Source organism: Lasioglossum baleicum, chromosome 13, assembly GCF_051020765.1.
Source record: "Lasioglossum baleicum chromosome 13, iyLasBale1, whole genome shotgun sequence".
NCBI lineage: Eukaryota > Metazoa > Arthropoda > Insecta > Hymenoptera > Halictidae > Lasioglossum > Lasioglossum baleicum.
Window position 1 is genome coordinate 3614271 of NC_134941.1, and position 21647 is coordinate 3635917.

General features: G+C 38.2%; 2 protein-coding genes across 4 annotated transcripts in view; one reads left to right on the forward strand and one right to left on the reverse strand.

The window, feature by feature from the left end:
* Nucleotides 1-7: 7 nt before the first annotated feature.
* Nucleotides 8-15402, forward strand: C1q-vp (C1q-like venom protein). Of its 3 annotated transcripts, XR_013010335.1 has the most exons (4): nt 9351-9495; nt 10010-10172; nt 10989-11460; nt 14956-15402. XR_013010335.1 is itself a non-coding variant. In XM_076437217.1 (3 exons), coding segments are annotated over exons 1-3 (489 nt in total). In that variant the 5' UTR covers nt 8-162; the 3' UTR covers nt 11313-15402. The 3 variants fall into 3 exon arrangements, 2 of the variants coding, with proteins under 2 accessions (XP_076293332.1, XP_076293331.1); XM_076437217.1 differs by lacking the exon at nt 9351-9495 and adding an exon at nt 8-164 and having other exon boundaries at nt 10989-15402; XM_076437216.1 differs by having other exon boundaries at nt 10989-15402.
* Nucleotides 13928-21647, reverse strand: part of Adsl (adenylosuccinate lyase) — a 56066-nt gene continuing 48346 nt past the window's right edge. Inside the window, exons 5-6 of the mRNA XM_076437206.1 lie at nt 16846-17244; nt 13928-15769 (exon numbers count right to left, since the gene is read on the reverse strand). Coding sequence (XP_076293321.1) covers nt 15506-15769; nt 16846-17244 — 663 coding nt within the window. The 3' untranslated portion in view covers nt 13928-15505. The remainder of the gene's footprint in view (nt 15770-16845; nt 17245-21647) is intronic.

A 21647-nucleotide genomic window follows, 5' to 3' on the forward strand; every position in this document is an offset into this window, starting at 1 on the left:
GGTGAAGACTGGAGGTGGCGTCAAGACCAAGCGGTTCGGTCGCCCAAGGTAATATAAAGGCGTACGTCGACTTCACCTGGTTTAACTTACCTGGAACATCGAACAGCTCCGCTGTCCAGCACGGCCAGGAAGTCCGCCAGTGCCACACCACTTTCTACCATCATGTGAGTCCCTTTAAACGGTCTACATTCGTTGGTTTCTCTATTTTTATCCTAATCGTAGTCTAATTACCATCAGTCTCTACGATTATGTCAGCTTGGCCAGAAAGTCTTCCTGCCTAGTGTGTTACAAAATAAATTAAATCAATTTTTAAGAAACACAAATATATAATTTTATTCAAATATTTCTTCCCATATATTCATTCATATTTGTATTAAATTTCATCGGTAAATTCGAAACAGACTTTCTAGTCAATCTTAATAAATTGTTCTAGGTGGATAATCGTGCAAAAGTTTTTCATGTCCACTACAAGTTAAGAAACATATAATTACAATTTAACTGGATAGAAATTCTTTATCGTTCAGAATTTCTTCGATGAAAAAGGAAATGTTTATATTTATTGTACGCCTATGTTTTCTCCAAAGGCTCACATATCGACCACAACAAAATAGAATTTCATTTCGGGGTTTAAAGAAAATTAATATCATACATATTATTTATTAGACTCTGGTCAAAATCTTCATTACGAGTCTGACTCGATATTGTAGGCCAAATAGTATTTTGGATAAGACGTTCAGGAAATATTCTATTTTAAAAATGTCTTCCAAATTTTTTAGCGACAGTGTAGATCTACTTTGCATTTAATTGCAGTGCCGAGTGATTCATTTCGTTTGACCAAGTTTGATGACTTCTTTTAATTGTAGCGATGAATTTCAGACAAGTTTGATGTATTTACAGGTTTGATTCCGTTCTCATTCGTGATTTAAACAATAAACTTCGAAGAACTTTTTGCACCCTCTTAATTTGATTTTAATTAATTCTAAAAGTCTTCGTTCGTTATAATAACGTCTACATTACGGATCATCAATCATCCTCATCTCTATCTGTATATTGTATTTGTTGGTGAATTATGTTGTTTCTTTGCTCGACATTATCAGACCACTTCTCGAAAGCACTCTTCCCAGTTCTAGAATTGTCGTGAACTCTATAAATATTAATAAATACTACGAATAACTTCCACACTGTTTGAAGAATATATTTCCCGAACACTGTCCATTCTCATTTCTCTGCGTAATTATTCAATATTTGCAATTAAAATCCTTTTCCTCGGCCCGTGCAATAACAATTGCAAATGTGGCCGAATAATAATTGCAAATGCTCCAACATGCACGCTCTCGTGCCCAAACTCGCTGAGTAATAGCATGCCAACTGCAGTAACGCAACGCGATGATCACAAACTCGTTAATATTCGCTGTGAAACGCGATTCGTGTAAATTTAGATTCTAGTTTTCTGATCGATCGCGTGTAATGCAGAGGAATAAATAATACTCGAACGATTCGAGTGATGCAGTTCTTTCGCACGAGCGCAGTTCGCATCGCTTGATCTCGTTAAATGATATTCAGCGATAAGTGGATCGCACTGAATATCGCGTTAGGATGCAGATGTTGCATAAGGTGGACACCATTACGGCTGAACGCGATCTTGAGGTTATTATGTAAATCGTTGCACCAAGACTCGCTTATCAACTTCGATAAATTCGCTGGCGGTGCATCCCAAGTTGCACACTTACCATTTCGCCAATGTGCGTACATAAAACTCAAACAGGTTTTATGCAATTCCTCGATAAATAAGCAATAATTAGTTGCACCGACTAGGAATGCAAAAATGATATGTAGAATTTAATATATTACCATGATGTTGTGAATAGGAAATTATCCATCGATGACGTATTAACAGGATTATTTATGTTCGAGGTAATTAACTGCGACGTGCGACGTGCAATGTAAGAAATGTGGAATATTTTAGGAGAGTACCACTTTTGCAAGACAATTATGACTGAATTGATTGCGTCGATTTACTATTAATACTGATAATCAATTTCGAGAGGGTAATATATTGCATATCTGTGACCATGCTTAATTTCACGTCCCATTACTTGTCTGTAAATCGTGCCAGTTGAATTGACAGGTTTCCTAGTTAAATAACCAACGGATCTATTAGATCATTAGTAATTATTTACTTGGATTCCTAAACTCAGATCTATATATTCTCATTTACGCGAAAGATTGAATTGTTTTTGCACAATCAGCGAGATTGTTTCCACGAACGCCGATAAAAATTGCTAATGTAACTTCGGTCTTCCGGCTAGATTTTGTTATTCAACAAATGGCCTCGCGTTTTCACGTCGCACGTTTTTACGTGGAAATAGAAAAGCTGTTATTTTTAGGAATCAGGCATTCCATTAGTTTGCATACCAGATTTATATTAAATTGAATAATACAAATTTCAAAAAACTTGTATTTGTAGGTATCAGGAACATTTATTTCTAATTTAAGCGAAAGAAACATTTGTGTTCTAAGTAATGCTTTAAATAAGAAAAAACATATTTATTTTTACAATAATTAGGATTATTAAATGTTGGACGAACTGGTGCTTTAAATTACTTGAGAGCAAACTTTAAGAAAGTAGATAAACAGAACGTAAGGAAAATAATTGGGGTTTGATACTAATTGGCGGATAAATAATCAATTGTTCATCGAGTGGGCAATGGCATTATCGAACCGTATTTCGTAATTACGGATTATCACGATTACTACCGTTGTTCCCAACGTGGGCGACAGAAACGTGTCACACGTGAGATCCTCGCCTTGAAGCCCGTGAAAGTGAAAGGATTTCAGATTTTATCTTGCACAACGAAATGCGATTCAGGGGTTAAAAGTACATTACACCGGTTATTCTTAACGTCCTGGTTATTTGTGAACTTTAGACCAGTCGATTGACACGCTTATTAATCAGGAGTATCTCTCTCGATTATCATAGATCTCGTTCCCCGTTTTCTTTGCTGGGAGCATTGTTATTAATAGTTCTGTCAGTGGAAATCGACGTCTAGAATAGTAAGAAGTAAGAAATACTCGCACCAGAGAAATAATTCTACAGTACACTCATTACAAAACGAAAGACATATTCTTTAACTAGGAGTATTGTGTTTAAGTTATAGTTAATATTCAATATTTTCTATTTTAATATTTCCTATAGTTATACACTATTAATTGGTAGACGAGATTAGGGAAAACAATTTGTTCGCGATTCACACATGTCATATTTATTTCATAAACAGTCTACGGATTTTTTGCAAAATGAACGTTTTAAGTTGATTGTAAGAAACAGAAATTCAATCAAAATGTGCTCTTTCTTTTAATAATATTAACACTAGGTCACATTACTTTATAAAAATGTGTTCTTTCTTTTAATAATATGAACACTAGGTCACGTTACTTTATAAAAATAACAAGAAAGAGTCTGTCCAAATTTTAGCCATATTTTTAATCGTATATATAACCAAAGAAATAAATTTGTCGAATAATTCCTCATGGCTGCATCTTTACAATCTCAATAATATTAAATTAAAAATATTAGAACCTGTCATATTGACGAGTCTTTAATTGTTCTAATGTCTTCACAGTTTAGTACCTTATTTATTATTTATAAATAGCTCAAAGTATACAGAGTGTCCCCGAAATGTCGGAGAACATTGAAGGGGTGATTGCTGAGGTCATTTGAAGTAACTTTTTCCTCAGCAAAAATGTTTCCGCAGTTTTATTTAGAAGGAAAACACCGACCGCGTTTATTCGTTAATAACTCCATAAAAAATCCACGGAGAACATTTTCGCACAGGAAAAATGACTTCAGGAATCGCCTCTTTCAAGGAAGTACATTTTTGTGACACCTCGTATATCTGGAAATGAAAAGTATGGTGAAAGGACTTTCGTCTCGCAAAAATGTAACGTTTCTAACTAACTTGTTTAACAGCAAACAAAAGTCGAGGAAATAAGGGAAAAATGAAAAGCAACGGAACGATAAGGCACTTTCTCCAGACTCGAAGTAGAAAGTTTAGCTCGATTGGCGTGGCTGATCGCGCTTGACAGAATAAACACTTGTTTTTTTGCGTTCGTCGCGGCGACCATGCGATAAACAGAGCGAGACTAGTGCCGATAAAATTTTTACCCGTTTCTATGGATCGGTATAATGCCGCGCGTAAATACCAGCCAGCCTACTGAATAATGGATGGCGGCGAAAACACGTGTTCGTGCTCGCCCTTTTCTTTTGTGTTAAGTACAACTTTCACTGCATACGGATTTATGAACATTTTTATCCTTGAGTCTATCTCTTGAACTCGTTAGCAATTCATCATTAACATTGTGCTGTACAATAAATACATTTTCATTAGAAACATTAATAGTCGTTTCACGATTCGTTTAACCCTCAGACTTAGTTAGTTACATAAAAGATATTAGGATAACACTTCACCCATTTTTGCTTTAACAAATAAAAATTTTCAAGAGTCAACTAAAAATTAATTTTCCTTTTTAATATGTGTAATAGATTGAAACTAGTGTAGTAGTATTTTTTAATTATTCTAATGTTTTGGAGATTTTGAATTACAGCTACTTGTTCTTGACGTAATTGCGTAAAATCAACAGTCGTAATATTTTTCAAAAATGTTTCACTATACAGACAGAAAGAGATCAATCATTTTATAATATTACAACATAGTAAGTCGGTGAATTTTCACTGTGTGAAACTTATGAGGGTTGTCTTCGATTTCTGCAATTTAATCTTCCAAAATTAATGTTTATAAGATATAAAAATGATTCATTTTAGCGACACACACTGTTGATCTCTAAATACTCTAAACTTACGAACACTGAAACAAAATAAAAAATTCAGGTTCAGTTTTAAGAATTTTAGAAAATTACCATTAAGAAACAAAGCTTATTAGTAGACTGCGGACCTTTGTGCAAAGTAAGAATTTTCTAAATCGATTGTAAGGAGCACAAGTTAAATGACAAAGTGTTATTAATTTTAACAATACTATCAGCAGTCTTGAGTTCTTGTAATGTCTCTGTTATGAATGCACAAAATCTGCTCATCAGAGTTCATTAAATATTTAAAAGTGCTAAACATTTTCCATTATAAAATATAATAAAAATATACAGTCCTCGGCCTACTAACGATATAAGATGCTGGTTTCCGGGATAGTTTTTAAGGAGCAATTTCTCCTCTTCTCGAGGTCTGACAACTTTATCGAACCCGAGAAATCTCACTCGGAAACGGGAACAAGTGTCTCCGAAAATGAAAGCTTTTTCGGCCGAAAGAAAGATCGGGTAAACGAAGCGGCGAGAGAGGAAAAAAGTAGAAGGAGAACCAGACGGAGAAATAGCCCCGAGCAGTGAAAGTCGGTAACCGGGCTGAACTTTGCCGAGAATGGTCAGAGTGGTGATTTAACGCGATCCGAATGGAAAAATGAACGAGATGAAATTATAAAAATACTTGTACGCCCACTCTCGGACCGTTACGCAAGAACGAGTCACAGATTTATTTTTCTGTTTTATCTGTGTCAGTATGTTGACTGGGTTGGTCACTTTCAGTCACTGCGACGCGACGTCAAATCGGGAATACGGACTTCCATTCTCCATACTTAAACGAATATAATTGATTTTGTTCGAATGGCCAGAGTGCCATTTTGAACTTTAGAATTTTTATAAAAATAACTACTGTACTCTGAATTTTATGTAGTTATGAAAAAATGAGTAGGTGCAATTTAAGACAGTAGGAAGATTAAAAGACTTTGAAAGTATTAATATATTATATATTAATTAATATCATATAATATATCAATATTTTTACCTAGTCCTTGTATCTTATTTTGCATAAAAATCTGCAGTCTAATAATTGTACTAATACTTAGCATTGAAAGTAATCATTACTCACTAAACTTTGGAGAATTTCCACGAAAATAATTATTACACTGAGTCATATAATTACCATGAAAACAATATTTATACTAAACATACGCTTAGCGATAAAGACTGAAACTTAGTTTCTATCAGAGATGGGCAGTATTAAAATAAAAAATTATTCAATAAATTTTTGAATAAAAGATAAATAACTATTATTCTTTATTCGAGGGCTTGAATAAAAAAGTAACTATTATTCAAAAATTATTAGAATAATTTTTTATTCACCGAGAATTTATTCAAGCATAGAATAAAATTTTTATTCTTTATTCTTATTCTTTATTCTTATTCTTTTTTCTCGAAAATGAATAAATCCATGAATACTTTCGGCCAGCTCGAGGCTACAATGAACACGACCGACGACCGAGGGTCGAGCCCTGAGGCCTGAGCCCAGAACACAATAGTAGTGCAATAAACACGGCCCGACAATCCCCCGGCGAGCCAGGTAGCTCGGCATGAAACCGCTAAGGAGCGAATGGTGAACTTATTTATTTTCCGTGCTACCCTCACGAAAGTCACACGAGCCAATTCGTGGCGTTCTGCCGATTAAGAAAAGCCTAAACCCGACGGAATTAGGACCGTTTCTAGTGGTTTTATTCATTAAAGTATGCTCGAAATTTTTATTCTAATAATTCTCTGGCCATCACCGCGCTAGCGCGACGAAGCGACGGGGACTTGGGACGCCTTGGCCAAGTGGTGCAATAAACACGGCCCGACAATCCCCCGGCGAGGCAGGTAGCTCGGCATGAAACCGCTAAGGAGCGAATGGTGAACTTATTTATTTTCCGCGCTACCCGCACGAAAGTCACACGAGCCAATTCGTGGCGTTCTGCCGATTAAGAAAAGCCTAAACCCGACGGAATTAGGACCGTTTCTAGTGGTTTTATTCATTAAAGTATGCTCGAAATTTTTATTCTAATAATTCTCTGGCCATCACCGCGCTAGCGCGACGAAGCGACGGGGACTTGGGACGCCTTGGCCAAGTGGTGCAATAAACACGGCCCGACAATCCCCCGGCGAGGCAGGTAGCTCGGCATGAAACCGCTAAGGAGCGAATGGTGAACTTATTTATTTTCCGTGCTACCCGCACGAAAGTCACACGAGCCAATTCGTGGCGTTCTGCCGATTAAGAAAAGCCTAAACCCGACGGAATTAGGACCGTTTCTAGTGGTTTTATTCATTAAAGTATGCTCGAAATTTTTATTCTAATAATTCTCTGGCCATCACCGCGCTAGCGCGACGAAGCGACGGGGACTTGGGACGCCTTGGCCAAGTGGTGCAATAAACACGGCCCGACAATCCCCCGGCGAGGCAGGTAGCTCGGCATGAAACCGCTAAGGAGCGAATGGTGAACTTATTTATTTTCCGTGCTACCCGCACGAAAGTCACACGAGCCAATTCGTGGCGTTCTGCCGATTAAGAAAAGCCTAAACCCGACGGAATTAGGACCGTTTCTAGTGGTTTTATTCATTAAAGTATGCTCGAAATTTTTATTCTAATAATTCTCTGGCCATCACCGCGTTAGCGCGACGAAGCGACGGGGACTTGGGACGCCTTGGCCAAGTGGTGCAATAAACACGGCCCGACAATCCCCCGGCGAGGCAGGTAGCTCGGCATGAAACCGCTAAGGAGCGAATGGTGAACTTATTTATTTTCCGTGCTACCCTCACGAAAGTCACACGAGCCAATTCGTGGCGTTCTGCCGATTAAGAAAAGCCTAAACTCGACGGAATTAGGACCGTTTTTAGTGGTTTTATTCATTAAAGTATGCTCGAAATTTTTATTCTAATAATTCTCTGGCCATCACCGCGCTAGCGCGACGAAGCGACGGGGACTTGGGACGCCTTGGCCAAGTGGTGCAATAAACACGGCCCGACAATCCCCCGGCGAGGCAGGTAGCTCGGCATGAAACCGCTAAGGAGCGAATGGTGAACTTATTTATTTTCCGTGCTACCCGCACGAAAGTCACACGAGCCAATTCGTGGCGTTCTGCCGATTAAGAAAAGCCTAAACCCGACGGAATTAGGACCGTTTCTAGTGGTTTTATTCATTAAAGTATGCTCGAAATTTTTATTCTAATAATTCTCTGGCCATCACCGCGTTAGCGCGACGAAGCGACGGGGACTTGGGACGCCTTGGCCAAGTGGTGCAATAAACACGGCCCGACAATCCCCCGGCGAGGCAGGTAGCTCGGCATGAAACCGCTAAGGAGCGAATGGTGAACTTATTTATTTTCCGTGCTACCCTCACGAAAGTCACACGAGCCAATTCGTGGCGTTCTGCCGATTAAGAAAAGCCTAAACTCGACGGAATTAGGACCGTTTTTAGTGGTTTTATTCATTAAAGTATGCTCGAAATTTTTATTCTAATAATTCTCTGGCCATCACCGCGCTAGCGCGACGAAGCGACGGGGACTTGGGACGCCTTGGCCAAGTGGTGCAATAAACACGGCCCGACAATCCCGGTGACAATCACGGTGATGGGCAGAAAGTTATTAGAATAAAAATTTCGAGCATACTTTAATTAATAAAACCACTAGAAACGGTCCTAATTCCGTCGAGTTTAGGCTTTTCTTAATCGGCAGAACGCCACGAATTGGCTCGTGTGACTTTCGTGAGGATAGCACGGAAAATAAATAAGTTCACCATTCGCTCCTTAGCGGTTTCATGCCGAGCTACCTGCCTCGCCGGGGGATTGTCGGGCCGTGTTTATTGCACCACTTGGCCAAGGCGTCCCAAGTCCCCGTCGCTTCGTCGCGCTAGCGCGGTGATGGCCAGAAAATTATTAGAATAAAAATTTCGAGCATACTTTAATGAATAAAACCACTAGAAACGGTCCTAATTCCGTCGAGTTTAGGCTTTTCTTAATCGGCAGAACGCCACGAATTGGCTCGTGTGACTTTCGTGAGGGTAGCACGGAAAATAAATAAGTTCACCATTCGCTCCTTAGCGGTTTCATGCCGAGCTACCTGGCTCGCCGGGGGATTGTCGGGCCGTGTTTATTGCACTACTATTGTGTTCTGGGCTCAGGCCTCAGGGCTCGACCCTCGGGTGTCGGTCGTGTTCATTGTAGCCTCGAGCTGGCCGAAAGTATTCATGGATTTATTCATTTTCGAGAAAAAAGAATAAGAATAAAGAATAAGAATAAAGAATAAAAATTTTATTCTAAGCTTGAATAAATTCTCGGTGAATAAAAAATTATTCTAATAATTTTTGAATAATAGTTACTTTTTTATTCAAGCCCCCGAATAAAGAATAAAAATTTTGTATCTTTTATTCAGTACCCGGAATTTTTATTAAAATAAAAATTTTGCCCATCTCTGGTTTCTATTAATATTCGATTGCATACGTACCTCGGCATATGCGATAAACAAAATGCGAAACGATAAGAATGCTATTAGTCAGACTTATAAGTCCTGTGCACGTTTAGCATTAAATATTTCAACAAAGTGGGATTAGTTAACGTTTCAGCTAACAGTTCTGTAGAATACTGGTTCAGTTGCGTACGACTTTGTGGAGAGAATAGTACTATGAATAAGTAACTGTGAATGTAGCATATGCAGGGATCGAAATGAACTGCTATTTTTTGTTTTAAAAAGATTGGATCTGTTTTGTTTGGAGATATATTTACTCTTATTATTTAGAAATATTTATGGAACTTTTGTGAAAAAATATCTTACATTTTTAAACTTCTTTAAAAAATGTTCTTATAAAGTCCCATAAAAAGAAGTTAATTTGGGGCGTTTATAAATAAATATTCCACACGAGACACAAATGAACTTAAAAGTGTAAATTATCTACATATTATCACAAATATCTAATATATTTGTTGATAAATCTAATCATAATAATTATCTAATATTGTTGCAGTAGCATTCATTAGATAATATCTTTTATTTATCTATTTTGTAAACTCTGTTCAACATTTTTTGTAAAAGTTCCACGTTTTAAGTAGAACCTATTAACGGGCTACCTAATTATTTCGATCCCTGATTTAACGTGTTGTTGTATAGAAGATTTGTTCTTGTTTAACGAAATAATTTTAATTCCAGGGTGGTGTGGACGGTGCTGTTATTAATGGCAGCCATTTTGGCGGAGGCATCAGTACCAGACCCCCCATCACCCGGCATCACCACCGTCGGGTCTTTAAAATTGGCAACTGCAGCTGATTGCGCTGGTGTTGTTGCATTTTCGGCTACCAAGGGTTCTATCGATGTGAGTTTTCCATTTTAATTATACTTTTTAAAAAAAAACACTCGAAAATTATTTTCTTTCCGGTTACGTCACACTACATATCATTATCACGTTTGCTACCAGCGATTATTTCAACAATAGTCTTCATAGTAGTAACATTTTATCAAGTGCAACGTATCCTCTTACGAAATATGAGCAAAACTATTGTCACAAAAAAAATAATTCTAAATAATGACGTATATAAACAGATCTTATTCACATGGCATACAAAATAGTGGTTGTCATAAATGTGCGACGCTGCTAGCAAACGTGTTAAAATTGAAGCATAAACTCTAGCATCAAAGTTGTGTTGAAAAATATTTGTTAAATTTCGTATCAACTTGTTTTAACTATGTTTGTACAGTGAAAGCTGCAAAGTATACAATATTCAATGAACATTGTACCTTTTCAATGTATATGGATAATGTTTTTAATCGATTGAAGCAGAATAATAAAATATCAAAATAAATTCGTGAACAGTTGAAAGTCTTTCAAGAAAAACCCTAGAAATAAATATTTATAAAGAAATGAATCTAGGAAATACATTTCTAGACATCTAACTCTTAACAGGTCACGTGACAATTATTGAACACATTTTAAATGCATAAGCAAAAAAATTACAGGATAAAAACGAAAAACGAATAAAAATGCTGCTGTTCTTAACTGATATGAAACGAAAACGATTATATTTAAAGATTTCTCAGCGAAGTAATTTCATAGTCAACACGTGACCGATTAAGGGTGAAGATTGAAAGTGATGCAGTAATCAGAATGTGAACAAAATTGTTTATTCATCAGCTTGCGAAAATCGTCTTCTCCGAGACGCTGGTCGACAAAGGCGTGGGTTACGTCGCCCAAACTGGAATTTTCACGACTCATTGCCCAGGCTTGTACCAGTTCAGTTTCGCCGGTTATGGCAGCACCGATCTAAAGCTGACTCTGAAAAAGAAATTGAACAAGTCCGAAAGTTGGCGACCGGTTGTTAGTGCCGGTCCTGGAGGCGGCGCCAATTTGATTTTGCTGGACGTCGAAGCTGGTGATCACCTTGCCGTTTTCGTTGATTCCGGAAAGATCACAGAGGATGTCACATTCTCTGGGTACCGAATCGCCAAGAAACAATAGATCGGATCATTGGAGCCCATGGAAAGCTGTTTCTCAAGATCAGACACCACTCGGAAAACAATTGATCGCTACCTTTGGAAAACTCTACGGAAAACTCGTTCAAGATGAAGCTAAAATCCCCTACGGCCAACCGGGATACAACTTAAACGTAAAATTACTCTTGACAAAACGCCTTCGCCTCAGTAATCAGAATTTTAATGTGATCTATAGTCTATACGAGATGTTTTTTTGTTACATTGTTAAAACGTTTGAAGGCTGATTACTGATCATCTTGGTATATATTTATGATGGTTACCTGATATCGACCTGATGCTGAAGAGTGCAAAACGGAAATAACTCGGAGTTCAATCGACATTTGCTGGAACTGCGAATCTATTATATTTTTTTACTTGTCTACTTGCCAAGCAGAATCGCTCGAAATGATTGTTGAAATTGTACGAATTCTGAATTGGAAAACGATCGATCAGAGCGGTTTTATCCTTCTCCACGAACCTAACGCTCTGTGATAGCCCTTTTCCCTTCGGTTTCTTTATCCGTCTGCCTCACAATCTCAATGATCTTGCTGTTCCGATGAAATCGCGTCGAAACGATTCAATGAAATTGTGAGACAGGTTGATTCCACTTGGAATTGACAAGTTTCTTCGTTTCTTCTTTTCTGTTTTCTCTTCTCCTACTCTTCTTCCGACTATTCCAACTTTTTCGAGCCTTTTACTATCCCTTTGTTGTACATATATCTTTCTATTCCAAACAATGTGTACAAATGCTTGACTCTTTATGTACTATACTTTTGTCGGAATCTTCTCTTCCGCTGTATAAATTTTCTTTCTATTACAAAATTTTATTCTACTCTCTAATTCTCATCTTTCTTCCTATGCTTCGATTTTCAGTTTCTAAGCCTTTCCAGTTCTTTCCCTTCTTTCCAGTAATTTCGTATTTACGATTACTTGGATACTCTTTCAATACCTGTCAGTATTACGATCTCAAAATTCGATAAAAGATTCGACGAAATATTTTTACAGACCGGAATTTTGATGATGGAAATCCACTCTCTTCCTATTTCTCAACACTTTCAAGCTTCTCTTAGCTCGCATACTTTTGTCTCTTACTTCTCTTACTTTCTCTTGCGACTCTGTAATTACATTCTTCTAAACTGTTTGCTATCTCTCTCTCTTCCTCTCTGTCTCTCTCCTCTTCTGTATGTTGCTTTATTTTTCATTATGGCAAACTTTCTCCTTGTTTCTTGATCTTTTATTACTTACTGAAATTTCTAATAGAATTTCATTGTTTTTTTATTTTCTTGTGTCAAAGTACCTGAAATTTTTGTTGCGTTATTATTGTATATTATTTTCACTTCTAGGTGCTATTTTCTTATTCTATCTTAAGTGGACACTATTGTTTCAAGAAATTCTTTCTCTTTTTCTTTTCTGACTTATTTCATCTTCTTTTCTGATCTTCTTCTGATCTCTTTCTTATCTCCCTATGATCTCCTTCTGATCTATTTCTGATCTCTTTCTAATCTCTTTCTAATCTCTTTTCGATCTCCTTCTGAACTCTTTCTGAACTATCTTTGTCAATTGTTCCTCAGTTCTGACTGTTCTTTTCTTCTCTCTTTACTTCTCTTCTATCTTTCTGTTATTCTATTCTTCTTTTACTGTTGTCTCTTCTTTTTCTTGATTTCTACTCTATTCTCAACATTTTCTCCTCATTCTACCTTTTTTCTATTTCTGCTCTTGCAGGCCGATCTTCTGTCTGTCCCAATTAATTTCACTTTCCAATTCTTTTCAAAATCTACTTGATGTTTAAAATGCTCTTTATTTCTTCTTTATCTCGTCCTCCTTAAATTCTAAACTTGTTTCATCTCTTTTTATTCTTCTGTTTCTTCTAGCTCTAATTCTAGCTGTCTTGCTTCTAGTTCAAATTCTATACTTTCACCTAAAACTATTCTTACCTATCAATGTGTTCGTCTTTTAATTCTTCTTCTTTCTATTCACTTTTGTCTTTTCATATTCTGCTCTTTCTATACACTGTCGTCTTTTCGTTGATTTTTCTTTACTATTCGTACGTTGTACCCTCTTTGTATATTTTTCTCTTTGCTAGAAAGAACAAATTTCCACTTTTTTCTCAATCTTTCCTCTTCACAATCTTCTTTCGAACTCTTTTCTTTCCTTCTATTTTCTCGGAACCTTTCTCTTCGATTTTCATCTTTCTTCTTCCTTCAATTCTCTAGTCTTCTACTCTACATCTATCCTACTTCTAATCTACATTTGTTTTTCTTGTCTATATTCAGATCTCTGTTCCTTGCCTATGTTTGTTTTCTTTCACTGATCTTTTATTTTCCTACAATCTGTTATCTATTCTTCGTGCAGACCTATCACTCATATTTTACTCTGTACATATTTGTAAAAATTGTCTATCTACATTCTCCTCTTCTCTTCTTTACTTTTTCTCTGCAATTTTTCTATCTTTTCTTCTTCTTCGGCTCATGCTCCTTTTGAAACTACAAATTTCACTCTCACATCTTCAAACACACGTCGCCAAAATTCCCGACGTTCCTTCTAGTCTTCTTATCGATACGATTAGCAAATTGAATGCTCTAATAATGCTGTGCATTGTACTTTATATATTTTATACTCTTTCTCTCTACTACTATTAAAAACGACTCTATTCAATTCTCTATCTATTCTTCTTCACACCTCGATCAGTCTTATCGCTTCACGTCTCTCGACTATCTCTTCAAGCATTTCCTTGTGCATTCTCCTGTTTATCTCTCATCTACAGCTCTAAATCGGCTACGATTTCCATGAATTTTGTACATAATCTTTCACACGCTAAAGAATGCTCCACGCGAACGCGTAACAGCGAAAACGGAAGTCCTTTGTGTCACTCTCAACCAGAAGAACCGCGCTCTCTTTCTCTCTCTCTCACTCTCTCTCCTTTCCTCTCTTCTCTCTCCTCTTTTCTAGTCTAGTCTCCCCTATCTATCGTTACACGACTCGGAAAGCAAACGTTATATTACGAAATGAACAACGCGAACACAACCCCCTCCGCTCGCCTATTCTATCCCTCGTGCTGTGATTCTCAAGTGCTATAACTGTTTCTATTCTCGAACAGCCAATTATTTCCTGTATCAGGTGAAACGTTTACTTTTAGGTAACTCTGTAACTCGTGGCAGCTGCTTCGGCAATGCGAAAAACGCAAGACACATTTAGCCCTCATAAACTACTTATACTTTCTCGAACCTTCGTTTTATCTCTCCATGACTGTGTTACAATCGGCTGTATTTGTTTAAAGTAACAATTCTCTTAAAACGCGATCGGTCGAATTAAGATGTAGACCAAGAATAAGCGAAAATCATGGGAGGATCTTCCACATAACAATTTCTGAGGGACATATGAAGGTTAAACAAGCCATGACCAACACGTTGACTGAAATATGAGCCTCCACTATGAAATATACAGAATAATGAATCTCTAGACAGTTTTCAACAGAGAGCCAGATTGAAAATGGATTTTGTTCGAGGACATTTATTAAGACAGTGAACGTGTTGCGAAAGGAATCAGCCGCGAGAGAAGCAGCTGCCACCGTGTCTCGTCTGTGTTTCAAATAAACGATCCGCTCTCACACCTCTGTCTTTCTTTTTCAGTATTCTACTCTACCTTCTGTCTCTGCTGAACTTTCTCTGCCGCTCTGACATTTCATGTCCCACCTGTAAATACCGTAATTACCGTTTCCCCCTAAGACGTCGCGCTCCGTCGCAACTGTGCTACTGTTACACTGTTGTTCTTTACACTGCATCACACAGCATCTTACGCTGCATTCCGCTATCACAGCAGTTACGTTGTCGAGAAGTAGATCGGAAAACGAGCAAACGCAAAAGCAAACGGAGATCGTCCCGTGTGAAAAAAACCATGAGAAAGAATTCAGGTGTGTCGAGGAAGCGTGCACGCGGCTACAGAACAGTGCGTTTTTTTTTCTTCTACATTTCTTTCGTTTATTCAGATTTTCTTTGTTTGGTTTATGTGAAGCTTATAAAATAATCTTGTACTAATTGCATTATCTTTTACGCTGATTAAAACCGATGAAACTTCAATGGAAGCGTCGAGCGGCTATCACACGTTCCTTTTTATTGCGAGAATGTCCTCTGTGGGTCCCCGAATGTAGTAGATATGCGTCCTTTCTGGAATGTTGGAATGTTAAATACTTAGCTCCACGTGACCGCCCAATTGTCCTTTGTAATTCTCGAGCACGGGGTACACCTCCTCCTCCAAAAATTCGACCACCTGCTCCGGAGCTCGACCAACGAATGTCGAAGGATCAAGGAGACTTTCCAGTTGATCGAGGATCGGCGCGAAGTATGGATCTTTCTTGATCCTCTCGACTAGATCGTTATCCAGACCGTGCTGTTTCACTTGCGCGCCGGCCTCGTGAGAGAGCACTCGTATTTTTTCATGGCACACCTGAGAAATTTTAATTATTCCACCGTGTTCTGGTCGTTACAACTTACTGCAGGTAGGTAATATATTTTTGTACGTTTTTTAAATTTAGAACCGAACAAAGATCATTTACATCTTATATTTTAAAAGATATTTATACTCTATCGAGATTTATTGACGCGATCTTCAATTTTCCTAAAAATGTGTAAATAGTATAGGCACAAGATATTTTATCAAAATCGTGACTGTGATTGTTGAACAAATCATTTGGACTTATATAAAAATATAATACTAAAAAATGATAAATTGGTTTACCTTTTTACAACATATAAAATAATAAATTGTCCACTTCTGTGAGCAAATAGATTAATTTAAATAACATAATAAAGCAATAGAACACTGTTTCATATTTCCAACGTCGAAAACAATATTAGACATTGCCACAACAATTTTATGAATTCTAGGGATAATTAAACCCTTCGTTAAATCAATGTCTAATTTGTTCATTCAGTACATCATGAGAAAACTGATATATTCTTTTATCTTTTATCATTATTGGAAATATTTTCCAGATTGAAACGATGAATGATTACAATGATTGTCACTTGATTTGTCTGATCGAATAACTTTTCCCAGGGGTAGTAGATATAACATAGAGTGATCTTCCAGTATTCATTTGCACTCTCAATAGTTTAAAAATGCACTATATTAATAATAAGATGATTACACGCAATGGAAGTAACGTTTTCAACTGACTAGAATTTGGGTACAACTATTGAAGAAGCAATTGAACTAGATTGAGCGAATTATGTTATCCTAGTTCAACTTAGCAGAAGCAGAAGGTAGTAATTTCTACATTAAAGTGACGATTGAGCGAACACACAAGTAGCTATGCATAAAAATGTGTTTCATATAAAAAATTACGTTACCAGTGCCTAATTATTACAACTATTATAAAATACATCAACTTCGTTGTAATTTTTTAAAATTTGATTGAGAATGCATTTTCTAAAAGAGTCCTGCACGGATCACGTTCTAAATGGAACTTGTTAAAAATTGTCATTATTCAATCACTGGTTAAATAATAAATTTTATCTTACCTGTCTATCGCCTCCAGCCTTCACCATAGCCATTATTATATTTTCCGCGGTCATGAAGGGTAATTCTTGGGCCACGTGCCTTGCGATGACCTTGGGGTAAACAACGAGACCCTCTGTAATATTTTGAAGGGTCATCAGAATAGCATCCGCCGATAAGAACGCGTCCGACAATGTTATCCTTCTGTTCGCTGAATCATCCAGTGTCCTTTCCATCCACTGTGTCGCCGCTGTTTGCAGCGCATTGTTCGATAAAGTCATCAAATACCGAGCTATACTGCAAGTCCTCTCCGAGCGCATCGGGTTCCTTTTATATGGCATAGCACTTGATCCTACTTGCGTGGATTCGAACGGTTCTTCGATTTCTTTCATGTTTGCTAAAAGCCTGATATCCGTGCATATCTAGAAATTTAAATAGAAAAGTGAGAATCTTATCATTTCAATAAACCTTTTTTATTCTTTAACCCTTTGCACTCTAAGCTATATTGACTCTAAAATCTAAATATTAAATTCATTTCAGTTTTGTCAAAAATCTAAACTGTGGGCACCGACCAGATACTATTAAAGATTGATGGGCTTATGGGAGTTCGCGTCACTCGAATATTTCGGTGTTCTCTTACGCCCTCTAAGATATATTTTGACTGGAGTGAGAAACAGAAGGCCATCGACATGATCTCGTCGGGGCAGAAGGCTACTGAGGAGATTCTCGTCGGTGAGAAGGCAAATCGTCACGGAACCATATTGATCATCATGAATTGTTACATTCTGTACCGAGCAGATATTTCAGACGATGTTGGTTTCAATATTAAAAGCAAAACTCAAGGACAAAGAATTCCTAGAAATATATTATTGAAGCATAATTTTTTAGGAAAATCAACAATTCCTATTTCAAATTTTATACGAGACACCTCAGTTTGTAATTTCAAAACATTTCATAAACGAGAATTATTACCTTTCACTTTTTTATACATAAATGTTCCAAGAATCGATCTGAACAGAAATATTTTGAAAAGACTTTACTTTTTTGAATAAATTAATGCGTGCGAATGTTCATGGTTTAAAAGTTATTCTATATTTCGAGTTTTATTGTCTATTTTTACGAAAAAATTAGATGGCAAGTTGGTCAAGGGAGTGCTCGTTAACATCATTAGAAAAAGGAATTGTTATAAACATTAAACAGCCAGAAATAATAAATTTATCTATGAATTGTATCGAATAAATTAATGCGAGCGAATATTATGGTTTAAAAGTTATTCCGTATCACGAATACTATTATCCACTTTGACTAAAAAATTAGGTGGTCAGATAGCCAAGGGATTGCTTGTGGACATCGCTGTAAAATAGAATTGTTATAAACATTAATCAGCTGGAAATAATAAATTTATCAATAATTGTCACGGCGATCGACATCGATCGATATTCGGCAGAGTGGGGGGCGCCGCTCGAGCTCGGCTGAGTGGGGGACGCCGCTTGAGCTCGGCGGAGTGGGTGGCGCCGCTCGAGCTCTCCGTCAGTCAGTCAGTCCGGGCGGGGGGACCGGCGTGACCGGACGTGCTGCGGGACCAGGAGCGCCCGGAGAACCGGAGGGACCAGAGGTGGACTAGAGGTCATCTACAGTTACCCTGGCCTACCTTCAACTGTTCATTCAAGGAACAACGGTAAGTTTGATTACTAATAATTTTCAAAACTTTCTTTGTCTTTTTAAACTCGTCCTTCATACTTTTGAAATTTTCATCGAGACTTTCAATGAAGACTATTGAGTCTTCTTCAAATTTATCAATTTTATTCTTTATAATAATTACATTTTGAGCGTCCCACTCGTATGCAGGATTATAATTGCTCTTGTGAGCTGCTTTGTTGGTTGTTTTCGCACTCGTGTGCGGGGTTATAGTTATTCTCACGAGCTGTTTCGCTGGTTGTATTCGCACTTCTGTGCGGGGTTACAACTGCTCTCATGAGCTGGTTCTCTGATTGTATTCGCACTCATGTGCAGGATTACAATTGTTCTTGTGAATTGGTTCGCTGGTTGTATTCGCACTCATGTGCAGGTTTATAATTGCTCTTGTGAGCTGCTTCGTTGGTTGTTTTCGCACTCGTGTGCGGGGTTATAGTTATTCTCACGAGCTGTTTCGCTGGTTGTATTCGCACTTCTGTGCGGGGTTACAATTGCTCTCATGAGCTGGTTCTTTGGTTGTATTCGCGCTCATGTGCAGAATTATAATTGGTCTTGTGACCTGGTTGTGTTCGCACTCCACTACAGGATTATAAATTATAATTGCCCTGGTGAACAAGTTGTATTCGCACTCATGTGCATGGTTAGGTTTGCGCTTATGTGCGGGTTTATATTTGCTCTCGTGAGCTGGTTACATTCGCATTCGTGTGCGTGATTTAATTCCGTATTCAAGTGCATTGTTTCTAAGTACGATTAGTCTGTTTCAGCTAGATTACAACAGCCCGCTGCTAACAAAGACGACACACCAAATGAAGAGGACACATCAACGAACAGGAAGAAGACTACAGTGTATTTTGAAGTTACTTATATACGATCTACATATTAAGATTGTATATCATCGTTGTAAATATGTCGTGTTTCACAAGTCCCTCTTCCTACAAATTTTCTCATCTTGTTTGAAATTGGCATTCCTCCGATCGGAGGTCCCCCAGGGGCTCACTCACGGATGGTGCCGTGAGTGAGTACGGGGTGTCGCGTCCCCGGGATACCCGAATCGCCTATAGGCCGCACCCGTGTGCGGGGTTAGTTTGGCTCTCGTGAGCTGGTGTTAGGTTGGCTCTCGTGAGCTGGTTAGATTCGCACTCGTGTGCGGGGTTAATTTGGCTCTCGTGAGCTGGTCAGATTCGCACTCGTGTGCGGGGTTAGTTTGGTTCTCGTGAACTGGTTCTAGGTTTGCTCTCGTGAGCGGGTATTAGGTTTGCACTCGTGTGCAGGGTTATGTATTGTTATGTCTAACTATATTATTAGTCTGTTTCAGCTAGAATACACCAAGAAGAAGTCATACCAAGAAGAAGACATACCAAGAAGAGGACACACCAAGAAGAGGACAAACCAAGAAGAGGACAAACCAAGAAGACTGCAGCGTATTCTTAAGTTAGTTTTATTTGCCGAGCAATTATTGTCTTAGCGTCACCCCCGAACCTGAGCCTTCTGCTCAGGCTCATGTTTCTTATTTGCGAATTAAAGCCTTCTGCTTTGATTCTTCCCCTTTTGCGATTTAGTTGTTTCGTCCCCAATAATTGCTCGGCTTGCGTGCGTTAATTTTTAAGAGCTTGTACTATACCCATAATATTGTAGTAATTATTGGCATTGGTATTATTTGCTCGATTTAACGTTTTTGGTTTAATCTCTAAATCTGTAATACCATATACATATGCATATCTAGTTATCAGGATATCGGGATACAAAGGTATCAGCATATCAGTTTAGCAGTATATCGCATATCACTATATCTGTATATCAGTATAGAATTACCATAACAATGAATCAGTATAATACCAATGCCAATAATTAATTGCGTGCGTGCGTGCGGTAATTTTTAAACTCGTATATCTTTGTTGTAAATATGTCGAGTAATTATTGCCGTAACGTCACTTTACTCGACTCGTATTTTTGACTCCGACATAGCCTTCTGCTGATGTCGGACCTTGCTTGCATGTACCAGACCGGTTGGAGCCGGTAGTCGGCGTCGATACATTGAGAGGGGTGGTTCATTGAGTCCTGTTCACTCGTATTGCCATTCTCTCTGTTCGTAATCCTACCCACGTTACCTCAATGCATTGCGTTGCCTGGTGGCAGGTAGTTGGCAGAGAAATTCTCTGTTCGTCATCCTACCCACGTTACCTCAATGCATTGCGTTGCCTGGTGGCAGGTAGTTGGCAGAGAGATGGTGTTACGTTTGAACACTTCTCACTGTCCATTCCTCTTGGTGAGGACACGTCGGGTATCGGCTCTGACCGGAGCTGCACTGCAAGCATTGTACGCGCCGCGTCACCTTCGAACTAGAGCCTTCTGCTCTGGTTCGCTCTTGTTTCTCACTTTGAAAGAATCAGAGCCTTCTGCCTGATTTGCCTTTAATGCCCCGTGGATCGGAGACTTCTTCTCCGATTCACACCTTTTGCCCCGCGATAACTACTCGACATACTTGCGTAATTTAGTATTAAGTCTGTCGTTGTAAGAAAGGGAGACAGAAGGAATATTGCATTCGTTCTGACTGCCTTTCGGGTCTCTCGTGCAACAACCTCCTCGTGGTGAGACCTGGGCAATCGGTATTATCCTTTATTTGTAAGAACTTTTAGTGTCTTATGAATAAAGGATAATATCGAGCTAATAGCTGCACATTTCATAAATATGTTGATTTTTCAATAAATTCTATTCCTATACCTATTGTCTTTCACAACATTTTGCAATTTTACCTTCCTTCAGATCAAAATATATGTATTATCCAAGCTGATTTGCCCCGGGCGTGAACAATGTCATATATCGTCTGGTTCTATTTAGGTAAAGAGACGGGATAGTATTTCGTCGGTGATAGTATTATAAGGCAATTACAGAATGGGTAAATACTATATCATTCTTCTTCTACTTGACGAGTATCTCGTCGTTGGTAGAACTTTTAGCGATGTGGTATTTCAGATCACTGTAAGTTCCACGTTATCCCCGCGCCCGTCGCGCCCGGTTACCGGTCCCGCTGAATAACACAGGGGCTGGCAGTCTTTAATAGTATCTCGTCTGTGGTGATAGTATCTCTTCGGGACCCCAACGAGTAATTTCTACGCTCTGTTGGTAACGT